This window comes from Pipistrellus hanaki, assembly GCF_964339955.1.
Source record: "Pipistrellus hanaki genome assembly, chromosome: 2".
NCBI classification, from domain to species: Eukaryota; Metazoa; Chordata; class Mammalia; order Chiroptera; family Vespertilionidae; genus Pipistrellus; species Pipistrellus hanaki.
In genome coordinates, this window is record NC_140504.1 from 199,975,409 (window position 1) to 199,999,551 (window position 24,143).

The 24,143-nt window shown below is 67.5% G+C and overlaps 1 protein-coding gene across 8 annotated transcripts in view; it reads right to left on the bottom strand.

The window, feature by feature from the left end:
* Positions 1-5,722: 5,722 nt before the first annotated feature.
* Positions 5,723-24,143, bottom strand: part of AGRN (agrin) — a 31,977-nt gene continuing 13,556 nt past the window's right edge. The window contains exons 1-38 of one of the 8 annotated variants that reach the window (XM_084874261.1): positions 23,230-23,917; positions 22,613-22,660; positions 18,720-18,935; positions 18,415-18,639; positions 18,103-18,327; positions 17,782-17,988; positions 16,737-16,955; positions 16,465-16,659; positions 16,185-16,385; positions 15,959-16,107; positions 15,761-15,866; positions 14,897-15,013; positions 14,657-14,821; positions 14,386-14,529; positions 14,131-14,255; positions 13,951-14,056; positions 13,541-13,867; positions 13,326-13,463; positions 12,781-12,908; positions 12,564-12,678; positions 12,369-12,488; positions 11,936-12,283; positions 11,624-11,816; positions 11,304-11,519; positions 10,749-10,975; positions 10,523-10,657; positions 10,272-10,362; positions 9,957-10,121; positions 9,778-9,889; positions 9,566-9,577; positions 9,255-9,371; positions 8,991-9,183; positions 8,835-8,922; positions 8,626-8,649; positions 8,004-8,036; positions 7,579-7,803; positions 7,190-7,293; positions 5,723-6,895 (exon numbers count right to left, since the gene is read on the bottom strand). In XM_084874261.1, the coding sequence (XP_084730387.1) occupies positions 6,738-6,895; positions 7,190-7,293; positions 7,579-7,803; positions 8,004-8,036; positions 8,626-8,649; positions 8,835-8,922; positions 8,991-9,183; positions 9,255-9,371; positions 9,566-9,577; positions 9,778-9,889; positions 9,957-10,121; positions 10,272-10,362; positions 10,523-10,657; positions 10,749-10,975; positions 11,304-11,519; positions 11,624-11,816; positions 11,936-12,283; positions 12,369-12,488; positions 12,564-12,678; positions 12,781-12,908; positions 13,326-13,463; positions 13,541-13,867; positions 13,951-14,056; positions 14,131-14,255; positions 14,386-14,529; positions 14,657-14,821; positions 14,897-15,013; positions 15,761-15,866; positions 15,959-16,107; positions 16,185-16,385; positions 16,465-16,659; positions 16,737-16,955; positions 17,782-17,988; positions 18,103-18,327; positions 18,415-18,639; positions 18,720-18,935; positions 22,613-22,660; positions 23,230-23,377 (5,865 nt within the window). In that variant the 5' untranslated portion in view covers positions 23,378-23,917 and the 3' untranslated portion in view covers positions 5,723-6,737. Of the gene's footprint in view, positions 6,896-7,189; positions 7,294-7,578; positions 7,804-8,003; positions 8,037-8,625; positions 8,650-8,834; positions 8,923-8,990; positions 9,184-9,254; positions 9,372-9,565; positions 9,578-9,777; positions 9,890-9,956; positions 10,122-10,271; positions 10,363-10,522; positions 10,658-10,748; positions 10,976-11,303; positions 11,520-11,623; positions 11,817-11,935; positions 12,284-12,368; positions 12,489-12,563; positions 12,679-12,780; positions 12,909-13,325; positions 13,464-13,540; positions 13,868-13,950; positions 14,057-14,130; positions 14,256-14,385; positions 14,530-14,656; positions 14,822-14,896; positions 15,014-15,760; positions 15,867-15,958; positions 16,108-16,184; positions 16,386-16,464; positions 16,660-16,736; positions 16,956-17,781; positions 17,989-18,102; positions 18,328-18,414; positions 18,640-18,719; positions 18,936-22,612; positions 22,661-23,229; positions 23,918-24,143 lie in introns of those variants that run through there. The other 7 variants (XM_084874255.1, XM_084874256.1, XM_084874257.1 and 4 more) reach the window with 7 other exon arrangements.

Below are 24,143 nucleotides of genomic sequence, written 5' to 3' on the forward strand. Positions count from 1 at the left end.
CCCAAGCCCGGCTGAGCACAGGGCACGGGCCCTGACTGTCAGGTGTCTCTGCTGCACCCGGCCCAGAGGTGGCACCGGGGGCTGCGGATGGCCTGGTGGCAGGTACACCTGGCCGGTCCGTGACCTGGCTTCTCCTCTGGGTCACTCTGGAAGGGGGTGTGGGGCAGCTGCTGCTGTTTCCAGTGACAGGACACATGCAAGTCTATGCAAATGCGCGCCCAGCAGCCCAGGTGGCTCGCATGTCCCTTCCGCCTCAGCCTGGGGCGGGGCTCCGGACAATGTCTGTCCAGCTCTCTCTGAGGACCCCTTGGGGCTGCCATGCCCTCCCCCAATGTCTCTCTTCCCGCCGAGGTCTGCAGCTGGGGCACTGGCTCTTCCAGGACATGCAGCTGACCAGGCACAGCTGCCTCCTGCACCGGGCACGCTCGTCCACCCTGCAGGAGGCACAGGCAGAAGATGCCAGGGAGGAAGGGGTCCTGCGTGTGCAGGAGGAGCCTCACCCTGTGGTGGGGAACGGCCACCCAGGTCCCTCGCGGGGAAGGGTGTTCCTGGGTCTTTCCTCGGGCTTGTTCTCTGGCCACTCCTCCTCCCTCGGACACAGGAGCCGGCCCTCCTGCCCCCGCAGCACCAGGCAGGACGGGGCTGCAGCCACAGCTGACCCTTCCCCAGAGCCCGCAACCCCACCACCACCCTGACCCCTTTCCCAGACCCAGCACCCTGCAGCACCTCACTGTTCCCTCCCTGCACTGCCTCAGACTCCTCCCAGAAGCCCTCTCACCTGCGTGTGTGGCCTCGAGCTCCCGCACACGCTGTCGGTGCTGGCTGAGCCGACCCCGTGGCCGTGAGAGCTGGCAGGGAGAGACCCATGTCCAAGCTTAGCAGGGTCCCCAGCGCCTCCCAAGGACAGCTGCCTGGCCCACACCTGCCCATTCGGCCCCTCTGCCTGCTGCCCTGCACCCTTTCTCCAGGGCAGCCCCTCTGCCTGCTGCCCTGCACCCTTTCTCCTGGGCAGCCCACTCTGGACCCCATGCGTCATGGCGGAGGGCACGTGGCCCACCTTCACCATAGGATTCTTCTGTGGCTCTCAACCCGCCGCCCGTCTCCAGCATCTTACTTACCGAGTCTGCAGGGCCACCACCGCCTCCCAGGAGCACACCCACCTGGCCGCTGCCTTTTACCGGGAGCAGATGAGACTGGGTGACCGGCGGCCGCAGTCCACCTTGTCCGGCGGCTGTGTGAGCGTGGACAGCAAAACCTCCGGCTTCCTCTGACTCTGCCGCACCAGGGGGCATCCCGACATCCCGCTTCCTTCTTTTTTAAACAACGGAATTGTACATCTTGTTGTTATTATTATTATTTCAATATATTTTTATTGATTTCAGAGAGGAAGGGAAAGGGAGAGATAGAAACATCAATGATGAGAGAGAATCATTGATCGGCTGCCTCCTGCACGCTCCACACTGGGGACCGAGCCCACAACCGGGCATGTGCCCTTGACTAGAATCAAACCTGGGACCCTTCGGTCTGCAGGCTGATGTTCTATCCACTGAGCCACACCAGCTAGGGCCCTTCATTTCTTTTCTATCAGCAGCTTCTCAGCATCCTTGCCAGACAGGTGCCCATGGTAGGACCCGGGGCAGGGTTGGGAGCACAGGTGAGACTTGGGGTCACATCTGCCCAGGTGAGGGGACACAGAGACAGAGACAGGCCCACCCAGACCATCTGTCCTGCCCCTCTGCCCCTCCCCTACTCAGTCTGCAGGAGGCTGGGCAGGTAGGCCCTGCAGGGCCTGGGGTGGCCACCAGGTGGCAGCCTGGTCCTCAGCAAGGAGGGGAAAGGCATCCTCCCTCCCAGCCCCGCCCCCTTTCCCAGGATGCACCCTCAGGCCTCGCAGTGCAGATGGGGAAACTGAGGCTGGGAGGACCTGCTCACCCACATCTCCAGCCAGAAGGGCAAGGGTGAGGCAGCTGCAGGGCCCTGTGCACACTCGCCCCTGCATCGGGTGCCTGGGACCCTGGTGCGGGCAGAGGACAGCCCCTCAGCTTTGCTGCAGCTGTGGGGGGTGGAGGGCGCCTGGGCCGGCCCACAGACCCTGCCCTGGGACACTCACACTCACAGGCGCACACACTCAGGCCGCTGCTCTCTGTCGGACGAGGGTCCTGCCGCCCTGTGGTGCCGCCCCGTCTGCCAGCAGAGCCGTTTCCCGCCACGCGGGCTGTGCAGTGCGTGGCTGGAGTCCACACGGGTCCGAAGACCTTGATGTGGGGAGCCTGGTCATGGCGCCGGGAAGGGCAGACACTGTTGGGGGATCCGCCCCCTGTCGCCCCCTTCAGGGCAGTCCCTGTGCTTCTCGCCTGGAGGTCATGGGCTCTGCCAGGAACAGCAAGGCCAAGGCTGGCCCCTGTCCAGCCAGGGTGCACCAGGGTGGTAGGCACCGGGTCTGTGCCCCCAGCCCTCTATGACAGACAGCCCCTGCCCTGCCGAGCCGCAGACAGCGGACAGGGCCCCACACAGCTTCCCTGGGGCCCCGGAAACCCTCCTCCTGAGGTCCCCTGGACACTGAACTCGGAACCGGATCACCGGCCTTTGCGGCTGACACGTTCTTAGAGACCCAATTCCTTTCCAATATTGTTTTCTGTTTGTTTTTTTTTGTTTGTTTTGTTTTTTAAATATATTTTATTGATTTTGTACAGAGAGGAAGAGAGAGAGATAGAAAGCTAGAAACATTGATGAGAGAGAGTCATCGATCAGCTGCCTCTTGCACACCCCCTACTGGGGATATGCCCGCAACCAAGGTACATGCCCTTGATCAGAATCAAACCCGGGTCCCTTCAGTCCCCAAGCCGACGCTCTATCCATTGAACCAAACCGGTCTCGGCTGTTTTGTTTTTTTAATCCTCACCCGAGGATATTTTCCCGTTGATCCTCAGAGTGGAAGAGGGAAAGACAGATGGAAACATTGATTGATTGGTTGCCTCCTGCATGCCCACAACCAGGGCCCATGCTAGGGAGGAGCCTGCGACCAAGGTTCGAGCCCTGGACTGGTACTGAACGGGACCCTTGGGTCCGCAGGCCGACGCTCTCAGCCACGATCATGCAGAGGCCACTGTGCCAGCAGCCTCCTCACAGCACCCTGAGGGTCCTGGGCCCCTCACCCCTGAGGCGCTGCTGGGGGAGGTGGGGCCGTCACTGGCTGCAGCGCTGAGGACGTTGCTCAGAGAGGGAAGCCCCTGTGCCCCTCAGATCAGGCTCTGTCCAGCCCCTCAGTGATCTAGGGGTCACTCAGGGTCATAGGTGACCCCTCCTCTGACCTCCACTCTCACCAAGCCTAAGGGTGTGCCAAGTGCTAGGAGCAGTGACGTTTGTTACACCTGTGTGGCTCCCTCTGACAGGCACATGCATGCTAGCTTCAGAGCTCACACGTGTGTGTGTGTGTGTGTGTGTGTGTGTGTGTGCGCGCTTGCACTCCCAGGGAGCCAGATCCGCAGCAAAGGCAGGGAGTGCCCATTCCGGTCACACTCTCCTTGGAGGCAGGAAGCGCATACATTTCCCTGATGGGGTCCTACCCTGACCCTGGCCCTTAAGAGGCGGTGATGGTGGGGGGGGGGGGCTTGTTGTGAGAGGGCTGCTGCCTCAGGTAGGCAGGGTCCGGGCCGAGTCCAGAGGGAGACGAGACCCTCCTGGAGGCCCAGGAGGGGAAGGCTGCCCCCAGGGGGGACACATCTCTGGTGGCTGTGACGACCACATCCCACGTGGCTCAGGGTTCAAGCTCTGGAGAAGGGCAATGCACAAATGACAGAGAAGAGACAATAATTTGGAAATTGGGGGGCCAGGTGGGAGCCCAAAGAAAGAGGAAGGACTCCACTCAGCTCAGGTCTGGCCATCCTTTTGTTCAGTTGGACACACCTATAGCCCTCAGGCAGGCAATTCCGGTAACTGACAGGCTATCTTATCAGCAGGGATTTAAATGACTCTCTGGACAGGAAGTTGCTTCAGCTACCATTGTCTGGACTACACAGTTTGTACACAGCTCTGACCTTTGCCAGAGTTCAAGGTTCACCAGCCTCCCAGGATCCCTGGCCACACCTCTCTGCTAGTGAAGACAATAGGGGGTTCCCGACCTTGGCCAGAGGGAGCCTGGAGCAGAGCAGAGGGCCGATGGAGGGAGAGGAAGGCCTGCGCTGTCCTCACACCTGCGGCCCCTCCCGCCTGACACCTCACCCGCGCCTGCAGAGCACATCTGCCCTCTGGTACAGCACCTCTGACCTCCCAGGCCCAGCTCCCTCAGAAAACTCCTTCCCACCCGCCTGCCTGCTGCTGTGAGGCTGGCCTCGAGGTGTCTGGCCTGGTGTGGGGGCCGAGTCCGGAGGCCAGGCCTGAGGCCACGGGGCCCAAAGGGCAGGAGGTCCCGGAGGCATCTCCCCTGCATCCCCAAGCAGCTCTTGGGGTGTCAGCGCTGCTGGGTGCTCACCTGCACCAGGTCACCTCTGCCCCCTCACCCAGACCCCGCTGCCCCCCACCCCACTTCCTCAGAGGTGACGCACCAACACGTCTGGCATCATCAAGGAAGTTAAGGTAAGAAGCAGGTTCTGGAGGGCACAGAGCTCCAGACTGGGGCCCTGGAGTGTGCCTCCTGACACCTCGGCATGATCGTACGGACGGGTCCTGCTCTCTGGCACCACCTTCCAGGAGGTGCAGGTGGAGGGGCCCACCACCTGACCCGTGGCCTGTCCACCCTGCACCCGCCCACAGCGGCAGAGCCTCTGGCCGCCTGCCGGTCACACCGCAGCCCACGCTCCCTGAACAAGCCGTTAGGACTCAGGGAGGAGAAGGCGGACACCACCAGCAGGTGGGTCACCTGAGCTCATGGGTGTTTTTATTTTCATTTTGTGTTTTTTTCTATCAACACAAAATAAAATAAAAAAACCCAGTTCTTGCCGGAACCGGTTTGGCTCAGTGGATAGAGCGTCGGCCTGCGGACTGAAAGGTCCCAGGTTCAATTCCGGTCAAGGGCATGTACCTTGGTTGTGGGCACATTCCCCAGTAGGGGGTGTGCAGGAGGCAGCTGATCAATGTTTCTAAATCTCTATCCCTCTTCCTTCCTCTCTGTAAAAAATCAATAAAATGTATTTACAAAAAATAAAAACCCAGTTCTCTTTTTTGATTGATTTCAGAGGGGAAGGGAAGCATCCATGATGAGAAACATGGGATCGGCTGCCTCCTGCATGCCCCCCACTGGGGATCGAGCCCACATCCCAAGCATGTGTCCTGAATGGGAATCGACCCGTGACCTCGGAGTTCATAGGTTGATGCTGAACCACCGAGCCATGCCAGCCGGGCAGAACAGTTCCTTCAATAAAAGCCAGGAGCTCCCGAGGAGGCCACACGGCCCTCCCTTCTTTCCTGCTCCTGGTTCGAGCTCACAGCTGCTCCACAGGCCCAGCCCTCGGGCTTCCACTGAGGGTCTCCCACAGCCGAGGGTGTCAGCCAGTGAAGGGGCTTCCCTGCCACCCTCACCCTCCTCTCCCCCCAGGCCCACTCTGCTCAGACAGCTCCCGCCCCACCCTGTGCTCAGACACATGGCTGACCACTGCACGCGTGCGCACACCAGGGCAGTGCGCGGAGGCAGCCCCACCCCAGGGCCGGGCCCCTCGGTCTGAGGCTGTAAGGGTGCCGAGGCCTAAGAAAAGCCACAGGAGAGGACACACATGGACACAGCACCTTTAACATGTTCAGACTTTATTTCATGGTGACTGACGGGCAGACTGGGAGTGTTAGTAACGTGACAATGGGGCTCCCTTCAGCCTGTGGGCCCGACAGCCCAGCACAGCTGTGGGGGTTGGGGCTGCCACACCCCAGTGCAGCAGGTGCAGGCCGGTCGGGAGGAGACGCGATGTTGGAGTTTAAGGCGGTTCCGGCTTCGCACACGTCTCTGCCGGCCCTGCGCCCCTCCTGGGCCTCGGTCAGATACCTGGCCGGCCCTGTCATTCTCCAACAAGAACCCCCACCCTCCCCTCAGGATGGGAGAGGGTTTGCCGTCCTGAGCCCCCCTCCCCAGACGTCAAGTAAAATCAATGCACTGAGCACTCTGGTTGGTGGTCAGGCCTGGACGCAGGCTGCCCAGGCGTGCAGGCCGTGGACACCAACCACACCACACTGGGCCCTCGCTGGAAGGGGCAGAGCCACGTGCCCGGTGGCAGGGCTAGCTGAGGCCGGGGCCCCCGGACAGTCCTGGGCCTGGCCTCTGCCTCCAGCCCCAGGGGTGGCGGACACAGCGAGGGCAGGTGCCGGGGACCCCAGCAGGAACGTCACCTCTAAGTCACAGTACTGGCCCAGGAGGCCCGGGAGGAGCCGCCAGCTCGAGGCCAGTCCTGGTGCGGCTTCCAGCTCCGGGCAGGCCTGGGAGGCCCCTCCACCTGGGCAGCGGCTCCCGGCTCTGGGCACACAGACTGGTCGGGTGGAGCTCGTGTGGCGGGGGTCTGCTGACAGGCAGGGACGTCCAGCGGAGGGGCTGGACACGGTGGCCGGGGCGGATGTGTCCTGAGGCTGCTGTCCGAGCCACGCCCGCCCCGCGGCCACGCCCGCCCGAGAGTCCTCTGCAGCTCGCCTGCCTTGACCGGAGGGAGGCCAGGCCGAGGGTCCCTCCGGCCAAAACACAGGCAAGAAAATCATATCAAAAAAGCAACACGTTTACAAAAATATAAAATAATTACAGCAGGGTGGGCGCGGGGGCGGGCTCAGGGGGCGGGGCAGGGCCGGAGCTCGGGCCTGGTGACAGCGTCCTCCAGCAGGTGCAGCGGCCGCCGCCCCACCACCACGTCCCGCAGGCAGCCCACGAAGCCCGTGCCGTAGGCCTTGGGCAGGGCCGGGCCCACGGGCGGTCGCTCCAGGCCTCCTGCAGAGCAAGCACAGGGGCGGCTGCTGGGACTCCGGATGGCAGGCCGGGATGCAGTGGGCAGAGACCCACCAGCACCGATGCCCAGGCCAGTGACCCGGGGCCTGTGCGTGCCCAGGGGGGACCCGGTGACCAGCAGAGACGTGCTGGTCTCCTGGGCCCACAGCACCTGGGGTCTGTCCCTCAGATTCTGAGCACCCCTCTCCCCCCGGGCAGACCGGCAGACACGGGGGAGGTGGACAGAGGGACAGCGCAGAGCGACGGGCAGACGGCAGGTCTCCCCGGCTCACTCACCCAGCCACAGGGCTCCGTCTGTGTCCAGCTGCGTGGCACCCAGCGGGGAGGAGCCGGTCACCGGGGCCTCGTTGCCCACCTGCAGGGAGCCTTCCCTCTGTTCCCTGGGTGAGGAGGGTGGGGAGCCATCGGTGACTCGAGGGCCCACCCGCCACCTCCAGGTCCTGAGCCCGATCACATCCCCCGGGGCCAGGACAAGGTGGCACCGCCCCCCGGAGAGGCCTGGGGTCGGGCCAGGTCAGGGTGCCGGGTCCCAGCACCGAGGACCCCTTTCGGGTCAGGCTCCCCGAGCACACCGCGGGGTCCCCCCGTCCCCCCTCGCCAGCTGTGACCCCGTGTGCCCTGAGGCAGGTCCAGGCGCCTCCCGCCCTGGCCCCCGCCCCGCGGACCTGTGCGCCCGGACCCGCAGCCAGCGGTTGGTGTTGACGGGCACCGTGGAGCGCAGCACCACGGGCTGGGAGCCCAGGTCGTAGGTCAGCTGCAGGCGGCCGTCCACGATGGCCAGCGCGAGGTAGTCGGCCCGCTCCGTGGCCTTGCCGCTCCACAGCAGCAGCCCCTGCGTGGCCTCGGTGCGCAGGCTCAGCTCGAAGTGGTCGCTCTGCAGCGCCTTCTCGCTGGGGGGAGAGGGCTGGTCGGGCCTCCCGGAGGGCATCAGGGGCAGGCGGGCGGGCAAGGGGGGATAGATGCCGACGGTGGGGCAGATGGCTGAGAGACGGACGGTGGGGGTAGGGCCAGACCGGCAGACACGGGGGAGGCGGACAGAGGGACAGCGCAGAGCGACGGGCAGACGGCAGGGCTGGTGCCACGTGCTTACCTATGGAGGGCCCCGGGGTCTGGAGCTTCGGGGCTTAGAAGCAGGAAGAGAGGGAGGCAGGTGAGCAGGGGACAAAGGCTGTGGTGCAGGGTGGCTCGCAGCAGCCCCCAGGCCCCCTCTCCGACGGTGGAGGCAGGAGGAGCAAGCATCCTCGGCAGAGGACCCGTGGCCACCTGCCCCACCCCTCACAGAGCCCGGCAATGACACGCGTGCGACTCGCATGTGCAGGCAGAGCCGGTGGGCATGGCCCAGGCTGGGAGCAGGGTCAGAAGGCAGGCAATGAGGTGGGGAGGATGGAGACTGAGGGCTCCTGGTGGGAGACCCCGGACGTCCCAGCGCACACACGGGAGCATCGCACACGCACACGCACACGCACACGCACACGCACACAGATGCTCCTGTGGTGAGAGCAGCAGCCGAGGGGTGGGCGGTAACCCCCCTCAGCACATATCCCGGAAGGGGTAGCACCCACTTCCATGCTGGGAAACAGCCCGTACAGGACACACAGCCCCGCCCATCCTCCACTGGGGAGGAAGTCCCGCCTCTGCCTCCGGTGCGAGGAACAGAGAAGGGCACAGAAGGTGTGAGTGCGAGTGAGGCGGAGGAGCCCGGTGCTACTTACGCTGGGATCTCATTGGTCAGTTCGCTTGGAAACAAAGAGACAGAGAAGGTGAGAGGCAGGAGGGGCAGTGGGGGGGCAGTGGGCCGGCCGAACGGGCCTGCCCTCCTGGCCATGGAGCCGAGGGTGGGTGTGGCACGGCCAGCGTCTGCACGGGGCACAGACAGGACAGACGGGACAGACGGACGAGCGGCCGGAGCAGAGGGCGTTACCTCTCCGTCACAGCGTTGAGGTATTCGATGTAGGTCCGTCCGTCAAAGGCCAGTGCGTCCAGGTCCCCGGCCGCCTTCTCCAGCAGCCCTGAGAGAGAGCGGTGAGGCGGGGCCTCGGGGGCCCCGTGCAGCCCCGGCCCGGCCAGCAGTGCTCACCCTTCTCGCAGTGGAGCCCCGAGAAGCCCCCGGGGCACAGGCAGGTGTAGGCGGCCTCCTGGGGGAGGCAGGAGGCCCCGTTGAGGCAGGGGTGGCCCGAGGCCTGGGTGCAGGGGTGGTCAGCGAAGGAGGCGACGTCCACCGCCCGCACCACGTGCTCCCGGGTCAGCAGCTGACGGCCTTTCAGGGCGACCTGGGGGGCAGGGGGGTGAGCCTCGTCCTGCCCACCTGCCCCGCCCTGCAGCCCCAGGAGACCCCACACACCAGCTGGAGGGCGCCGTCGAGGCCGGAGGACACCGCGGCGGCCCGGGCCAGCTTGCTGAAGTCGGGGGCTCCGCCCAGGAACAGCGGCTCCTTCAGGTTGAGGACGGTGTGCGGCACCTGCGGGGGGCGCCGGGTGAGGGGCAGGGACTGGACGCTGCGCCGTCCGCCAGGCCCCCGCCCCCGGCCCAGCCAGGAGGCAGTTAATCCCACACGAGTGGCCGATGGGGCTTAGTGGGGGAGGGACTACTCTATGCACGGGGGAGCGATGGAGGTGCAGAGACGAGCAGAGGAGCGAGCGGGAGCCCCAGTACCTTTCGGGATTTCTGACATCCGGAGCGGGGTGGGGGTTGCAGAGCAAGGCCAGAGAGCAGAGAGCGGACAGACAGAGGCACAGGACAGACGGGAGAGAAAACAGTTCAGTGAGAGTCGCATGGGGCTGCCACGCCGCCTGGAGGAGGAGGAAGAGGGAGGAGGGGGAGGAGGGGGAGCGGGGGAGCAGGGGGCCCCACAGCCGGACGCTCACCGGGGACTCGCCCAGCACGCGGGGCCCGTCGCCCACGCGCATGGCGCCCTTGCGGCCGTTGCGCTCCAGGGAGACCCTGGTCCAGGTGCCCAGGGCCACGGGCTCCTTGCTCCTGGGGAGAGAGGCCTGTGAGCGCCACACGGCGACGGCACTGCCCGGCCGGCCCACGCCCCACGCACCTGATGACCGCCGCCCCCTTGCCCAGGTCGTAGCGGAACTCCAGGTGCCCGCCACGCAGGGCCAGCGACACGAAGTCCCCGCGGCCGTCCGTCTTTTGCCCGTTGTAGAGCAGCAGCCCGCCGGGGCCGCGCGCCAGGAAGACCACCTCCAGCGCCATCTTCTCCCTGGGGCCACGGCGGGGTCAGCGCGGCCGGCGCTCCCAGGCTGGCCGAGGGGCCCGCCGCCCGCACCGCGTCCCACTGACCCGAGGGCCCGCCGCCCGCACCGCGTCCCACTGACCCGAGGGGCCGCCGCCCACACCGCGTCCCACTGACCCGAGGTCCCGCTCGAACGTGTGCAGCCCTTTCATCTCCAGGTAGGAGACCCCGCGGAAGTCCGGCAGGAAGGGCCCGGGGTCGCTCCATTCTGTGGGGGACGAGAGAGGCACACGGGGCCCTGGGCTGACCCTGGGTCCCCTCAGCCCACCGCCCTGAGCCCTGGCCTAACCCCACCCCCAACCCGGAGCAGAACCCAAACCCAAACGCGTGACCTGCCGGCCCTCCGGCCCGAGGCCCGGCGCCCCTACCTGTCTGGCAGAGAGCGCCCCCTCGTCCCAGGGGGCACTCGCAGGCGGCCTCGCCCCCGGGCAGCACACGGCAGGGGGCCGCCCCGTGGCAGGGGTTGGGGTCACAGGGGTCCTTCTCCTCGGCACAGGTGGGGCCTGGACGGAGACAGGGTGGGGCCCCGAGAGGTTGAGCCCCCGCTGCAGACACACAGGTGCTCCCCGGCCCCGGCCCCGGCCCCGTCCTCACCAAATCGGCCAGGGGGGCACTGACAGTGGAACCGGCCGTCCTCCAGGGCCTGGCAGGGGGCCGCCCCGAGGCAGGGGCTGGGCAGGCAGGGGTGGGCCGCACACTCGCCCACGTGGGCACTCCCGGTGGCCCCCCGCCAGCCGCCGAGCTCCAGGCGCTGGTTGTTCACGTCCAGCAGGCGGATGCAGCCCCGGAGGCCCACGCTGACGGCCGTCCGCTCCAGCACCCTGCGCCAGACGGAGGGGTCCGTGTGACTCCCCACCCCAAACGGGGGACTGAGGGTCGGGGTCAGGACTCAAGGTCAGCCCACCCCTCCTTGGGGGTCACACTAGGCCTCGGGGTACCAGCCCCGGATGGGGCAGAGTCAGAGCAGAGCAAGAGCTGGGGCTAAGGCCTGGGTTGCAGCCGGGGTCCCCCCCACCTCTTGTGCACCCCCCGGCCCCCGTCCACCTCCCCTTTGCTGATGGAACAATCAGGCCTCCTGCGTTCGGCCGACAAGCCTGACCATGGCCAAGACCAGAGGTCAGGCCTGGGGTCAGGGCACCGGATGCTCACACGGCGGCCTGGTCCTCGGGGACGCCTCCCACAAAGAGGTCTGTGTCCAGGTTGAGTCCATCAGTGCCGCTGGGGCTCTGGCCCAGGACGGGGGGCTCGCCGTCCACCGAGAGCGTCCCCTGGCGCCAGTGCCGGGACAGCTCCAGACGGTGCCACCGGCCGGGCTCCACGGGCACCGAGCTGGTCAGCACCGCGGGCCCTGAGCCTGTGTCAAACCTGGGGTACGGGGGAGGGGTGCTCAGACAGCCAACGGGAGCCAGGCCCGTGGCCCCGCCCACCCGCTGCAGAGGCCCCGCCCACCCGCCCTCGGCCACACCCACCTGAGCTGCACGCGGCCGCCCAGCAGCGCCAGCGCCAGGAAGTCCTTGCCGCGGGCGTTGCCGTTGTAGAGCAGCAGCCCCTGGGGCTCCAGCGCCCGGAACTCCAGCGCCAGGCGCAGCGTGTGGTAGGCGCGGAGCGTGGGGAAGGCCAGGAAGGAGCGGCCCCCAAAGGATGGCACCGAGGGGTGCAGCACTGCCAGGCCGACACCAGGTGGAGGGTCAGGACCGCCCACAGCCCGGCCTCCAGCCTGAAACCTCCCCGACCCCTCAGCCTAGCCCCCAAGCCTGCCCCTCCCCGCAAGGACGGCTTACCTTTCTCACAGACAGCGCCCCCCCGGCCGGCGGGGCAGCTGCAGGTGAAGGCTGCCCCCGAGTCCTGGTCCCAGCAGGTCCCCCCGTACAGGCAGGGCTGGGAGTCGCAGGGCCGCTGGGGCTGCTGGGCGGCCGGGGGCAGGGGCCGGCGGCCGGGCACTCGGCTGGGGCCCGTGGTGGGGGGCCGGCGTGTGGTCGGGGGGCCTGTGGTCCTGCCCACGGGCCGGCTGGTGTGGCCGGGGTGGAGGGCCCGGGGGGCAGCGGACGCGGCCGCGGTGGTGGCCCTGGCCGTGGCCACGGCAGGGGTGGCTTCTGTGGTCGCTCCGGTGAAGAAGGCAGGAAGCCAGTCTGCGGGCAGGGGGGTGGTCAGGCGCCAGGCCGAGGGCGCCAGGAGAGGTGGGGGGGGGGCCACGCTGGCCGGGCCGGCGCTCACCGAAGTCCATGAAGCGCACGTGCTCCGGCAGCGGCCGCCGCACCGCCAGGGCCCGGCGCCGGGAGGCCTGGATCTGGCGCAGGAGGGCGCGGCCCACGTCGGGCGCCCTGAGGCGCGTGGCTGGGGAAGCGGGGCGCTGAGCACAGGAGCCCGTGCAGCGCCCATCCCCCCCCCCGGAGGGCGGGAGGGGCTCACTGGGGTCAAAGTGCACGTCCACGACGGCCCGGACGGAGTCGCCCGGCCCCAGGTCCCGCAGGCGGACGCTCCAGAAGTCCTTCTTGACGTCAGAGTTCCGGAACAGGTCGTCCAGCTGTGGGGAGGAGGGGGCTCAGGGGCCGCCAGGGCGGCCGCCAGCCTCTGGGTGGGGCCTGGGAGGAGTCCGGGCTGCGCCCACCCGACCCCGCGAACTCACCGCACTCTCGATGCTCCTGGCCGTCTCCCCAAACAGCTCGGACTTGGGGTCGGCCATCTCGGGCGTGTAGAACAGCTCCTGCCCCTCGACCCCCTGGAGCTCCAGCACCCCCTGGAACGCCCTGGTGGCTGCGGGGGAGGGTGCAGTGAGGCCCTGCCTGGCACCGCCCGGCCTCCGGGCCGGCCCGGCCGCAGCCCCAGCAGCAGGCCACAGGGCGCAGGAGGTGGGGTTAGTCGGATGGTCATGAGGTTAGTGGGGGCCGGGGAAGGGCAGCTGGCAGTTACCAGGCAGACTCCTCGGGGCAGCACCCAGGCCGGCGTGCGACAGGAGAGACGGGTTACCACGGGGTCCTAGGCACCCACGTTGCCGGGGTCCAGGACCTCACGTGTGCGTGAGCGTGCTGAATCCCCAGACCATGCACACGTGTGTGCTGAGGTCGGAACCCCAAAGGGGGCCGGCCTCCTGGGCAGCTGCTTCCAGAGGAGGCGGCAGCATCCCCGGAGGGTCCAGGCCTCAGCTGCACCCCAGCCTGGCCGCCCACTCACCGGGACAGTTGGAGCCCTCCGCGTCCAGCGAGGGCGTCTTGCCGTCCGAGCAGCAGCCCAAAGGGGAGTTGTAGCAGGAAGCCCTCTCGATGGGTGGCCCAGGGGTCGCCTCGCCGCCACTCTCGGGGGGCTCGGGTCCTGGGGAGGGGCGGTCTGAGCCCAGCGGCTGGCGCAGCTTTCCCTGGGCCGCCCCCGCGTCCCGGAACCGCACTCACCCCCCGAGCCGGCCCCACTGGCCTCCAGGTCCCCGCTCAGCTCCTCGTCCCCGCTCCCGTCGGCGCTGCCAGATTCGCTGAAGGCTGCTGTGGCAAGGCTGGCCGCCGAGGGGGGCACCGTGGGGGGCGCAGTCAGCTCGGGCCTCCGAGTGGCCCTAGGGATGCTGGCCGTGGTCCGAGGCTGCGATGCGGGTCTGGGGGTGGGTCGGCTGCGGGCGGTGCTGCCGGGAGCCAGGGGGAGGGCGCTGGGCGGGGGTGCCTCACTCAGGTAGCGCACCGAGGTGGCCACGGACGCGGGTGTGGGGCGGGCGCCGGGAGCCGCGGCCTCTGTGGGGGAGGAGAGGGAGAATCGGTGGGAGCCACGCCGAGCAGGCGGGCCTTCCTGGTCAGTGCTGGCGCCGCGGCCTCACCCTGGCACGGGCCCAGGTTCTGGATCCAGATGTCCAGGCCCTGGCGGCAGGCGATGGTCCTCAGCTGGCACTCGTTCCCGTAGGTGACGCCGTCCGACCCGCACACCTGGGCACAGGGCAAGGATGCCAGGGAGTCCCGTCCCCTCCCCCGCCCCACCCTCCGCACACCCCGGCCCTCACCTTGGAAGCGTTGGCCTCCGGACAGGTGGGCGTTGGGCACACGCAGTGGGCGGAGCCCGCCTCCTCCACGCAGGACGCCCCAAACTCACAGTGCATTTCAGCACAGGTCCTGGGCGCCGAGGGATCTGGCACAGACACAGGGGACCCCTGGCTCAGGAGACTGCCTCCGTGACGGCCACACCCCCAGCACAGGCTCCCCCCCGCACTCCCCTCCCCTGCACCCCCGTCCGCCCTCGGCACCAGCCGGGCCCTCACCTGTTTCACAGCCAGCAGGGCCCAGGCCTCGGCCGTCGGGACACTGCCCACACTTGGGCCCGGCCACCCCCGGCTTGCAGGAGCACAGCCCGGTCATCTGCTCACAGTCGTCCCGCACAGCACCCTGGGGGTCACAGCTGCAGGCTGAGGGACAGGCGGGGACCTGAGGTGTGAGCCTGGTGCCCCACCGGCCCCAGAGCCCAGCCCTGCCAGGGGAGGGCAGGCAGAGCCCGAGGGGGGGCCCAGGGGGCGGGCAGGGATGGGCACTCACGGGTGCAGCCACTCCGGCCGTCGGTGACGATGCCACGGAAGTTCCAGAAGCCGGGCTCACAGCGGTCACACTTGAAGCCCCCCACACCCGGGCGGCAGGAGCACTGGCCTGTGCCCGGGTCGCAGGTGCCACCGTAGGAGCCGTGGGGGTTACACTGGCACAAGCCTGCAAGGCCAGGGCGGGAGTCACACGGTGCAGGGCTGGGGTGGGCACAGGGCAGGGCCAGGCGTGGAGACTCACTGGGACAGCCGGCCAGGCCCACGCCCCGCGCAGCCGTGACGTTATCCTGGCAGCAGCCGAAGGGGGTCTGGGCGCAGTGCAGGGGGACGGCCGGGGGCATCGGAGCCACAGTGGGGCCTGCAGAGGAGGTGGGAGTTCAGACACCAGGGAGGGCGGACACGCCCTGGGCCTGGCCACTCCACCTCCGCCTCCCCAGCCCGCCGTGCCCCTCCTGATGCCGCTGCCACTGGGGCCGGAGCTCAGGCCACAGGCGAGGATCCTACACCACATACAGGAACACATCTGTTCACACAGGACATGGAACACCCAAAGATCAAGGACACGCATCCCTGGGCACACCGGGGCGGCACACACTCGGGTGTGTCTCTGCAACCCGTCCAGCCCTGGGCCTGACTGGACTGCAGACTCTTCCTCCCCACAGACACGGCTCCCACATGTGCACACGTGTCGAGGGCTGCTGGTGGTCAGGGGCACACACACACACACATCCATGTTCCTGTAAACCACACACATTCACACACAGCTGTGCACACACGAGGGGTTGTGCACGAATGAGCACACACTTGTGGGCTCTGTGTACCTGTGGCATTTACTGGGTCACCACCAGGCTCCCCCATAAGAAAGTGCCCAGAGGGTGGGCCTTGCTGACTCCTTGCACCGAAGTCCAGCCTGGCGCACAGTAGGTGCTTAGTGCACACGTGCTGACTAACAATGACACACCAGCACTGTACACTTAGAGCACATGTTCACACCTGCCTGCCCCAGCACACACACACTCACACACCTCACACCTGTGTGCACACACATCTGTGAACACGCACACACACGGGACAGCAAACATGCGTAGGAGCCCGGTGCACGCACCTCGGCAGGCTCCTGGAGCCACAGCATACAGCTCGCGCTGGGCCTCGCACCGGGCCCTCTTCAGCTCACACTCGGTGCCGTAGGTGACGCCGTCGGAGCCGCAGACCTGGGCGGGGGGGGGGGTGTGTGTGTGTGTGTGTCAGTGCGGGGGCGTGGCGCCTCCTCGTTGCCCACCCGCGCCTGAGGGGGGGGCCTCACCGGGCTCCTCTGGGCGCCCTGACAGCTGAAGCCGCAGACACAAGGCCCGTCCTCCGAGTCCTCGTCCCAGACGCCGCCGAACCGCAGGCACAGCTCCTGCTCGCACTCGCCGTCCTCGCCGGAGCCGGAGCCTCCGGAGCCACACTCGGCTGCGGGAAGGCGGCTGGTCACCCTGCGGTGCCGCTGGAGCCGGCGCCCGGCAGACCACGCGGCTGCGCACACCTACCCTGCTCGCACGGCCCCGCCCGGGCCTCCTCGATCGGAGCCTGCTGCTGGCAGGCGGCCTCGCGGAGCTCACAGGCACTGGGGTAGGTGACGCCGTCGCTGCCGCACACGGGGCCGGGCGGGGGGCGCTCGCACCGGGGGCACACACACTGCCCCGCCATGCACACGGCACCAAAGGCGCACACTGTGTCTCCACAGGTCTCTGCAGAGGGCGAAACCCGGCTGGGTCAGCAGACCCCACTGGGAGATGCGGGGACCACAGCCCCCCTACCCCCACTCACGGCAAGGTCCGTCTGAGGCCACGTGCAGGCTGATCTGGCGTGTGCAGGCGTGGACATGCAGCTCACACTCGCTGGCGTACGTGTTCCCGTCAGAGCCACACACGGGCTGGGCCAGGGCCACGCACTCCGAGGGGCACACGCAGTGCCCGGTCTCGGCCTCGCACACGGCTCCAAAGCGGCACTGCCCACAGCGGTCTGGGGAGAAGGCTCCGTCACCATGGCGACTGCTTCCGACCCCTGCCCCCAGCAAGTCCCCCTGGCCCGCCACTGACCGCAGGGCCCCCTGTGAGCCGCCAGGATCTCTCGCCCGAGGACGCAGGCTGCAGACTCCAGCTCGCACGCGCTGCCGTAGGTGACCCCGTCGCTGCCGCACACGGGGCTGTAGACCCTCGGACACGTGTGCTGGCACACGCACTCTGCTTCCCCGTTCTTTACGGCACACACCGCCCCGAACAGGCACTGCACCCCGATGCACGGGGACGGGGGCTGGTCTGCGGAGGACGCGGCACTCAGTGGGCCTGCCTCCCCAGGCGGGCGGACGCACAAGCCCCCGGCTCTGAGCAGCAGGCCCTCCTGGGTGGGGATGGCGCGGGAAGAGAGGGCCAGGAGACGGGCCGAGGCACAGACGCAGCAGAGAAAGGGACAGACACGTAACAGACGTGGACAGGGACACAGACCCAGGTGCCTCAGCCTCCTGCAGGCGTGCGGAGTGGGGCTGCCCTCCGGACCGGGGTTTCTGACGGCCCACAGCGGGCTACACGAGGGCCGGGAAACCCAGCGCCCCGGGCCATGCCTGACCCCTGCCGCCCTGGGACATGCATGCACGTGTGGGGCTCTCTGTGGGTAGGGAGAGTCTGCAGCCCAGGTCAGACCCAGGGCGCACGGGGAGGTGTCTGTCCACTTGCTCTGAGGGCTACACAGCCAGGCAGCAGCGAGCCACCCCCCCGCGCGCGGGGGCAGACCTCAGACCGCGGCTCCGGCGGCAGGTGCTGCACGTCCTCCTGCCCGTGGGTCAGGCTGGAAGACACAAGAGGTGCAGCCGAGAGGGAAGGAAGGACAGACAGGAGACGGACGCAGAGATGCACAGACCCGTGGACAGAGCCGCCCCACCTTCTGCCGGCCCCGCAAAACCCAGCTCCGCCCCGAGGGGACCCCGAGAGGCTGCAGGCTGCTCATGCCCCAGGGGCAGCAGGACCCACTGACGGAGAAGAGCCCTGCCAAGACCAGGAGGAAGGGGACTCGATGGAGATGGCGTGACGATGGACAGGGACCGACGTGGGATCAGCCGCTCCAGGCACAACCCCCCACGGTGCTCACCACACGGGCCCTGGTGCCTGGGGGGGATGGCACGCTGCTGCTGGCATTCAGCCTGCTGGCGCCAGCAGTCGTTGTCATACGTGCGCCCGTCCTTGGCGCACACGGGTCGGTAGGCCCCGTCGCAGACGACGCGGTCGCAGGAGCAGCGGGGATGGCCTCGGCGGGACAGGCACACGGCACCGAACCTGCAGGGGTCTGGGCACTGGTCTGGGGGGGATCAATGAGGTCAGAGAGGCCCGTGCAGGGACCCGTGGGCGCTGAGGTGGCTGTGGGGGCCCGAGAGGCGTGAGGGATGGCGGGCACAGGCAGGGCGGCGCCCACCTCGAGGCTGGCAGGGTCCGGAGCGCACTTTCTGGAGGAGGACACCCCGGGCGGCGCCCGTGCGGCCCATGACGCACTCGTTGTCGTAGGTGACGCCGTCGTCCCCGCACACGGGCGCCCGCCGGGGGGCACAGCTCTCCGGGGGCAGCAGCAGCTCGGGGCGCCGGGTCCGCGGGTTCACGCGGCAGATGCGGCTCGGGTCGCTGCGGGCGCCCTGGCAGGGGTCTGGAGCGGGAGGGCGGGTCAGGGCGTGGGGGCGGGCGCACGGAGATGGTGCAGGGGCGGCGGGCACAGGCAGGGCGGGCAGCTCACCGCAGGGGCCGTCGAACTTCTTGGAGATGTTCTCCTGCTGGGCACAGGCGTGGTGCAGCAGCTGGCACTCGCCCCGGTAGTCAGTGCCGTCGCTGCCGCACACGGGCCCCTCGGGGGCTCCGCGGCAGGAGGCCGGGCACAGGCACGTGGCCGTCTGTCCATCCGCGGAGCGGGCACAGGTGCTGCCGAAGCTGCAGGTCACGTTGGCGCAGGGGTCGCGGAGCCCTGTGGGCGGGCCGGGTGGGTCAGGCCCGCCGGCTGGCCGGCCGCCCTCTCCCTCTCCCGCCCCGGCAGCCCCCACTCACCGCAGGGCCCGCGGAAGAGCAGGCGGATGCGCCGCTGCTGGCTGCACTGCGCCCGCTGCAGCTCACACTCGTTGCTGTAGGTGGAGGCGTCGGAGCCGCACACGGGCGCCACGACCGCGGGGCAGGCCCGCTTCTTGCACACGCAGGAGGCTCGGCCTGGGCCCTCCACGCTGGGCTCGCACACGGCGCCGAAGCCACACAGCATCCCGCGGCAGGCTGGCGGGGCAGGGGCGGGGGGTGGCGAAAAGGGTCAGAGCCGCCCTGCCAGACCCCTCCCCGCTCAGTCGTCTGGGCACAGGGTCCAGCATCCATACGGTTCATTTATTCAACTCCAAGGACACGGTCACATGTGCACATATGTGTCCACACATGCTCACACGCACACAATGTGCCAATCATGGTCACATACACACGCATGCTCGTGGGCACACTCACAGGACCCCTGCCCTCTCCACCCTGCCATCGCGGGGCCGCACCAGCCCCAGCCGTGCCCTGGCCCAGGCCCCTGTGGGGGCCACCCCCCCACGGGCCCGTGGAGTGCCTGCCCCAGGCCAGCTCGGTCGCAGGCACCGCAGGAGCCTCCCCCAGCAGAGGTGACCCCCTCACTGCCCTGGCCCACCCGCATCCCGACCCGTGCTCCCTCCCACGGACCACTCCCCGCCTTTCCTGGTCACCCAAGGGCACAGCTGGGGGCGGGTGGGAGACCTGAGGCTGGTCACAGTTCCACTCTCTGGCTCAGGCCAGGACCCAGCGCCCGCCCCACTGCCCCTGGCTCCCATCTTCCCACATCTCTCCTCCTGCTTCTGAGGAGGCTTCCCCCAACCCCAGGACCATCCCCACATGGGCCCTGCCTCTGCCCACCCTCATCTTTCAGGCCAGCCGTCCCAGGTCCTCACTCTGTGTGGCTAGCCCTCCTGCCCTTCCACCCGAGGGCCTCCCCAGCCTTGTGAGCCTCTCTCCCCAGGGCTCCTTGGGCACCCCCATGCCTCCCCTCTCCCCTGTCCTCCTGCGCCCCATTTCAGTACTGTCCTGCCCATCACACTCGAGTACCTCCCGCCCCCCAACTCAGAGAGCCCAGCACAGGGCCTGCAGACCCGTCACTTTTTCTGTAAACATCTAAGTTCTTATCTGCAGGTGGGAGCTGCGTGCGCCCAGCACACGTCCTGTCGCGGAACCTTCGCAGCAGCCGGGAGAGCAGGGGGCAGGCGGCTGCACACCCGCAGGCGGCGAAGTGGGGGCGCATTAGAGGCCACAGCTGTCTGGACCTCATGAATATTTAACGGTCCAATCAGCATGAATAAGTCATGGGGAACGGGGGTTCCCATCACCTCCCAGCAGACGCAGGAAGTAGGGTGGGGGGAAGCACCCTCAGTTCTATGGAGGGCGGGGAGCCCACGAGCTGAGGTGCTGTTGCCACAGCAACGCCCGCCCCAGGCTCCTGCATGTCTGCCTGGGTGTCTCCCTCTACCCGCCTCCCCAACCCCTAGCCCCTCGCATGGGCTGACAGAACCAGAGCCTGGGCCAGCATGTACACCCCAGCCTGATGTCCCTCCCAGGGCCACACCCTTGCCCCACCACCCACCCCGGATCCCTCATCATACGCAGGAGCCAGGCTCTCCCCAGATCCGCATTCACTGGCAGTCTCAGCGCCTCCTGGGAAAGGGCCAGGGGACCTGCCTTGGGGTTGTTGCGGGTTCAACGGGCCAACGTGTGCAGAGGCTGTGGGGGACCCAGTGCCCAACTGTGAGGCTGCCAGCTACGAGCAGTCATTGTGTTGGCCTCCCTGCCCTGGCTCAAACCACTCCTAACCATGTCCACCCAGACCCCTCTTCACACTGTCACATCCTCACCACTTCTCTCACATTCGGTCTCTCTCTCACCCAAGCCCATTGGACCTCAGGCCAAAACCACTGGCACCTGCTGATGTCCAGGTGGCCGTTCCCTTTGGCCTCCACTGGACCTGCTGATCAAGATCTCTCCCAGGTCCTGACCCCATGGCCAAGGACTGGGCACCCGGACCTCAGGCTTCACAGCCAGCTGCCGTGTTGGTGCCCTGGGCTCGGCCTCTTTCTCCCTCTGGTCACCTTGGTCCAGCCAGACCAACGTCCTAACCCCCTGGCCAAGGACACCCACTTCCGGGTGACCTGCCAAGACCTGCACCTTTCTCCACAGCCCAGGAACCTGCTTTGCCTCTCACGACAGAGCCCTGGAGAGAGGTGAGGAGCCCTGTTGGCCCTGGGGCAGTGCACGGAGGATGGAGGGAAGGCAGGGGCTGGGGCAGGAACAGGAGACCTCAGACTGGCGCCCAGGGACTAGCTATGGCCTAGAGGTGGCTCAGGGCGGGGGCTGGGGGGCGCGCCGAGGGACACGCGACACATGACAGGATGCCTCTGGGGGCCATCGAGCTGGACTCCAGGTCCCAGCCTTTCCATCTCCCACCCAGAATGAGAGCCTGAGGGGCGGTCTCCCTCCCAGTCTCCAGCGCAGCTGTGGCATCCTGTGACTTGATTCTTGATTTGGGCAAAGCTGAGGTTTGGAGCATAATGGACTTGTCCCCTGTCCAGGCTGAACTAGCCACGCTCAGGCTGTTAGTGGGATGAGGGCTGCTCCTGTGTACCCTTGATGCCCAACTGTCCATTTATGTGCCTGCCCCTCCATCGGACTAGAGCGCTCCAAGTCTCAAGACGACATTCTTGATTGAACATAATAAAAGCTGCGTAAGCAGAGAGAGACCACAACCCTTCCCTGCTGTCCAATCACACATCCACACACACACATGCATACATGTATTAGCTCTCATCACATGCAAACTGCTGCCCATAAATGCAGGGGAGCACCCAGACACCCCTGGGTTTGTGGCCTGACTGGTCTGCTCCGGCTCTGTCCCAGCCCAGCCTCCTGCAGGAGCCCGTCTCTGGCCATTCCACGGCCCTCAGTCTCCCTGCAGGCCCATGGCCTCCCCCCCACCCCCTCATTGTGCAATGCTGGAGGTGGTTTCTTACAGCCCCGCTGGAGTGCGCATATTAAACTCCGCTCCAGGGCTTAGGTGGGTTGGGGATGGAGAGGACACCCCATGTCCCGCCTGTGAACACAGATGTGCAATGTGTGTGCCTAGGAGGAATGACGAGTGTGCAATGGTATCGGATGCGGGTCTGGGGCCTGTGTGTGCAGCTGTGGGAAGGTGTGTAAAGGGCAAGAGACCCTCCAGCCCTCAGGCATCAGGAGAGGAGGTGAGGACATAGAGAGGGGAGAGGGTGTCCTCTCACGGAGCCCAATCTGTAAGTCCAAGCCGCCCGAGGCACCTGCCCACAGCCTGAGAGACAGTCCTGGGCACCTCCCCAGCCCAGCACAGACCGGCCTCCTCTCACGGCCCATCCCACATACCAACAGGCGACTTCCGTGAACCTGGGCCGGTACTGGACCAGCAGGGAGCCCCCTCCCCGAATGCAAGCCACCCCTGCAGCCCTAACAGCTCCCTCTCTCCCCTCTCACACCCACAGGCCCCGAGGGGCCAGGCCCCAGCGTGCTCAGTCCCAGGGACAGATCCTCCAACCCAACCCCGTCCCAGACAGGTGTCGTCCTTGGTCCTGCCAAGGCCCCCAGCTCCCACCCTCTGCGCCTGTCTGACCATCTCACAACTTGTGGGCTCCAGGCCTGACTCTCAGAGGAGTGAGAGCCACGCCTGTATGCATGGCTGGCCAAGCAGCTGCCGGGCCCTGGGACTCAGACATGCGCCCTCCATTGCCCAGCTCTGTGGACTCCCTTGTCCCTTGTCTAGCCACCGCCCGGCTCCAGACATACCCCAAGAATGGCCCCTCCCCCCAAAAGTTCCATCACTCCTCTAGGCATGGACTCCCAAGCTCAGCAGGTAATTAACGGAGGCCTCCACTCACCATCTGCAGGTGTGGGGTGCACTGATGTGAAGTGGGTCCCAGGTTTGTCTGAAAAAGAAAACAAATCTCCAAGTTAGGCCCTTATGAGCAGGCCCTTCCCAAGCCAGTCCCTTCACACTACCTGTGGGGTCACTCCTGCCTGCCCATCCCTTCCCTGGCCCCACCCTGAGCCCTGAGGACTGGCAGAGGCCAGGGGTGGACAGAGGCAGAGGCCCCTGCTCATGTTTGGTCTCCAGCTGCACCGTCAGGCCTGGCAGGAGTCAGCGGGGCCCCTGCTGCAGGCGGTGGCAGCCACCTGCTTGCTAGGCGAGCCCCGTCCACACTGCCACAACCCCACTCCCAGCATAGCCACCTGGCCCCTTCCTCCCGCCCCCGAGAAAGTTGTTCCTGCCACTCAGGACGATGTCCAGCCCCCCAAGAGCCCAAGGAACGGCGTCCAGGGACCAGGAATCCAGAATGGCCCATCCTGTCCCAGAAGATGCAGGTGGCTCCTCTGAGCTTCACCCCAGCTGGCAACCTGTCGGTGACCCTGCCTGCCGACCAGGCCTTGGCACTGGGGCGGGAGCTCGGCCCCAGGGCAGGGCCCCTCGGCGGGTGGCCACCGTGCAGCCACGTACAGCCGTTGAGGAGCAGCAGCACGGCGAGGCCCAGCGTGGCGGTGGCCAGCAGGATCAGGCAGGCGTTGCAGGGGATCATGAGGTAGCGCACCAGCAGGGAGACCCCAGGCTGCCGCTGCGGGTCCCGCTCCAGCGCCAGCGGAGGCATGGCCTGGGCTCCTGGGCCTCCCCTCCTGGGGTGTGAGGGCCTCACTGGGCGCTCCTGGGCCTCTCCAGGGCGACTCCCCCCATTCTGAAAGTCCTGGGACAGCTGACCGCAGCTGTGCGCTCCAAGTTCAGCTCCAGCCAGTCTGGGGGCACCTAGCCCCCTCCACACCCTCCAGGCTCATGAGGGAGGTGTGCAGAACTCCCCCGCGGTAAAATCCCAAATTGGGGCTCAGAGGGAGGCAGAGGAGGGATTGAGGGGCAGTGGCCACCCCTGCTGTCCACAACCCATGCCCGCGGCCGGCGTCGCCAGCAGCTCCCTGCAGGGCTGTCTTCTGGAGCCGGCGGCGGCGCGGAGCCTGGTTCCTCTCAGTCCTGTCCTGCCAGAGGCTTTAACCTGTCCAGGGGCTGCCGGTGGGGAGGCCCTCGGAGGCGCGGGGGCGGGGCGGCCGCCCTCCTCCCCCCAAGGCGCGGAGGGTCCTGGCTGCCTGGTCCTGGCAGAGGCGGGGGAGGGCGCGGAGGGTCCTGGCGGAGGCGGGGCGGGGAGAGGGTGCGGAGAGTCCTGGTTGCTGGGTCCCTGGCGGAGGCAGCGGCGGGGACAGGGCCGGAGGGTCCTGGCTGCCTGGTCCTGGCAGAGGCGGGGAGAGGGCGCGGAGGGCGCTGGCGGAGGGTCCTGGCGGCCGGGCCCCTGGCAGAGGCGGGGGAGGGCGCGGAGGGTCCTGGCAGAGGCGGGGCGGGGAGAGGGCGCGGAGAGTCCTGGTTGCTGGGTC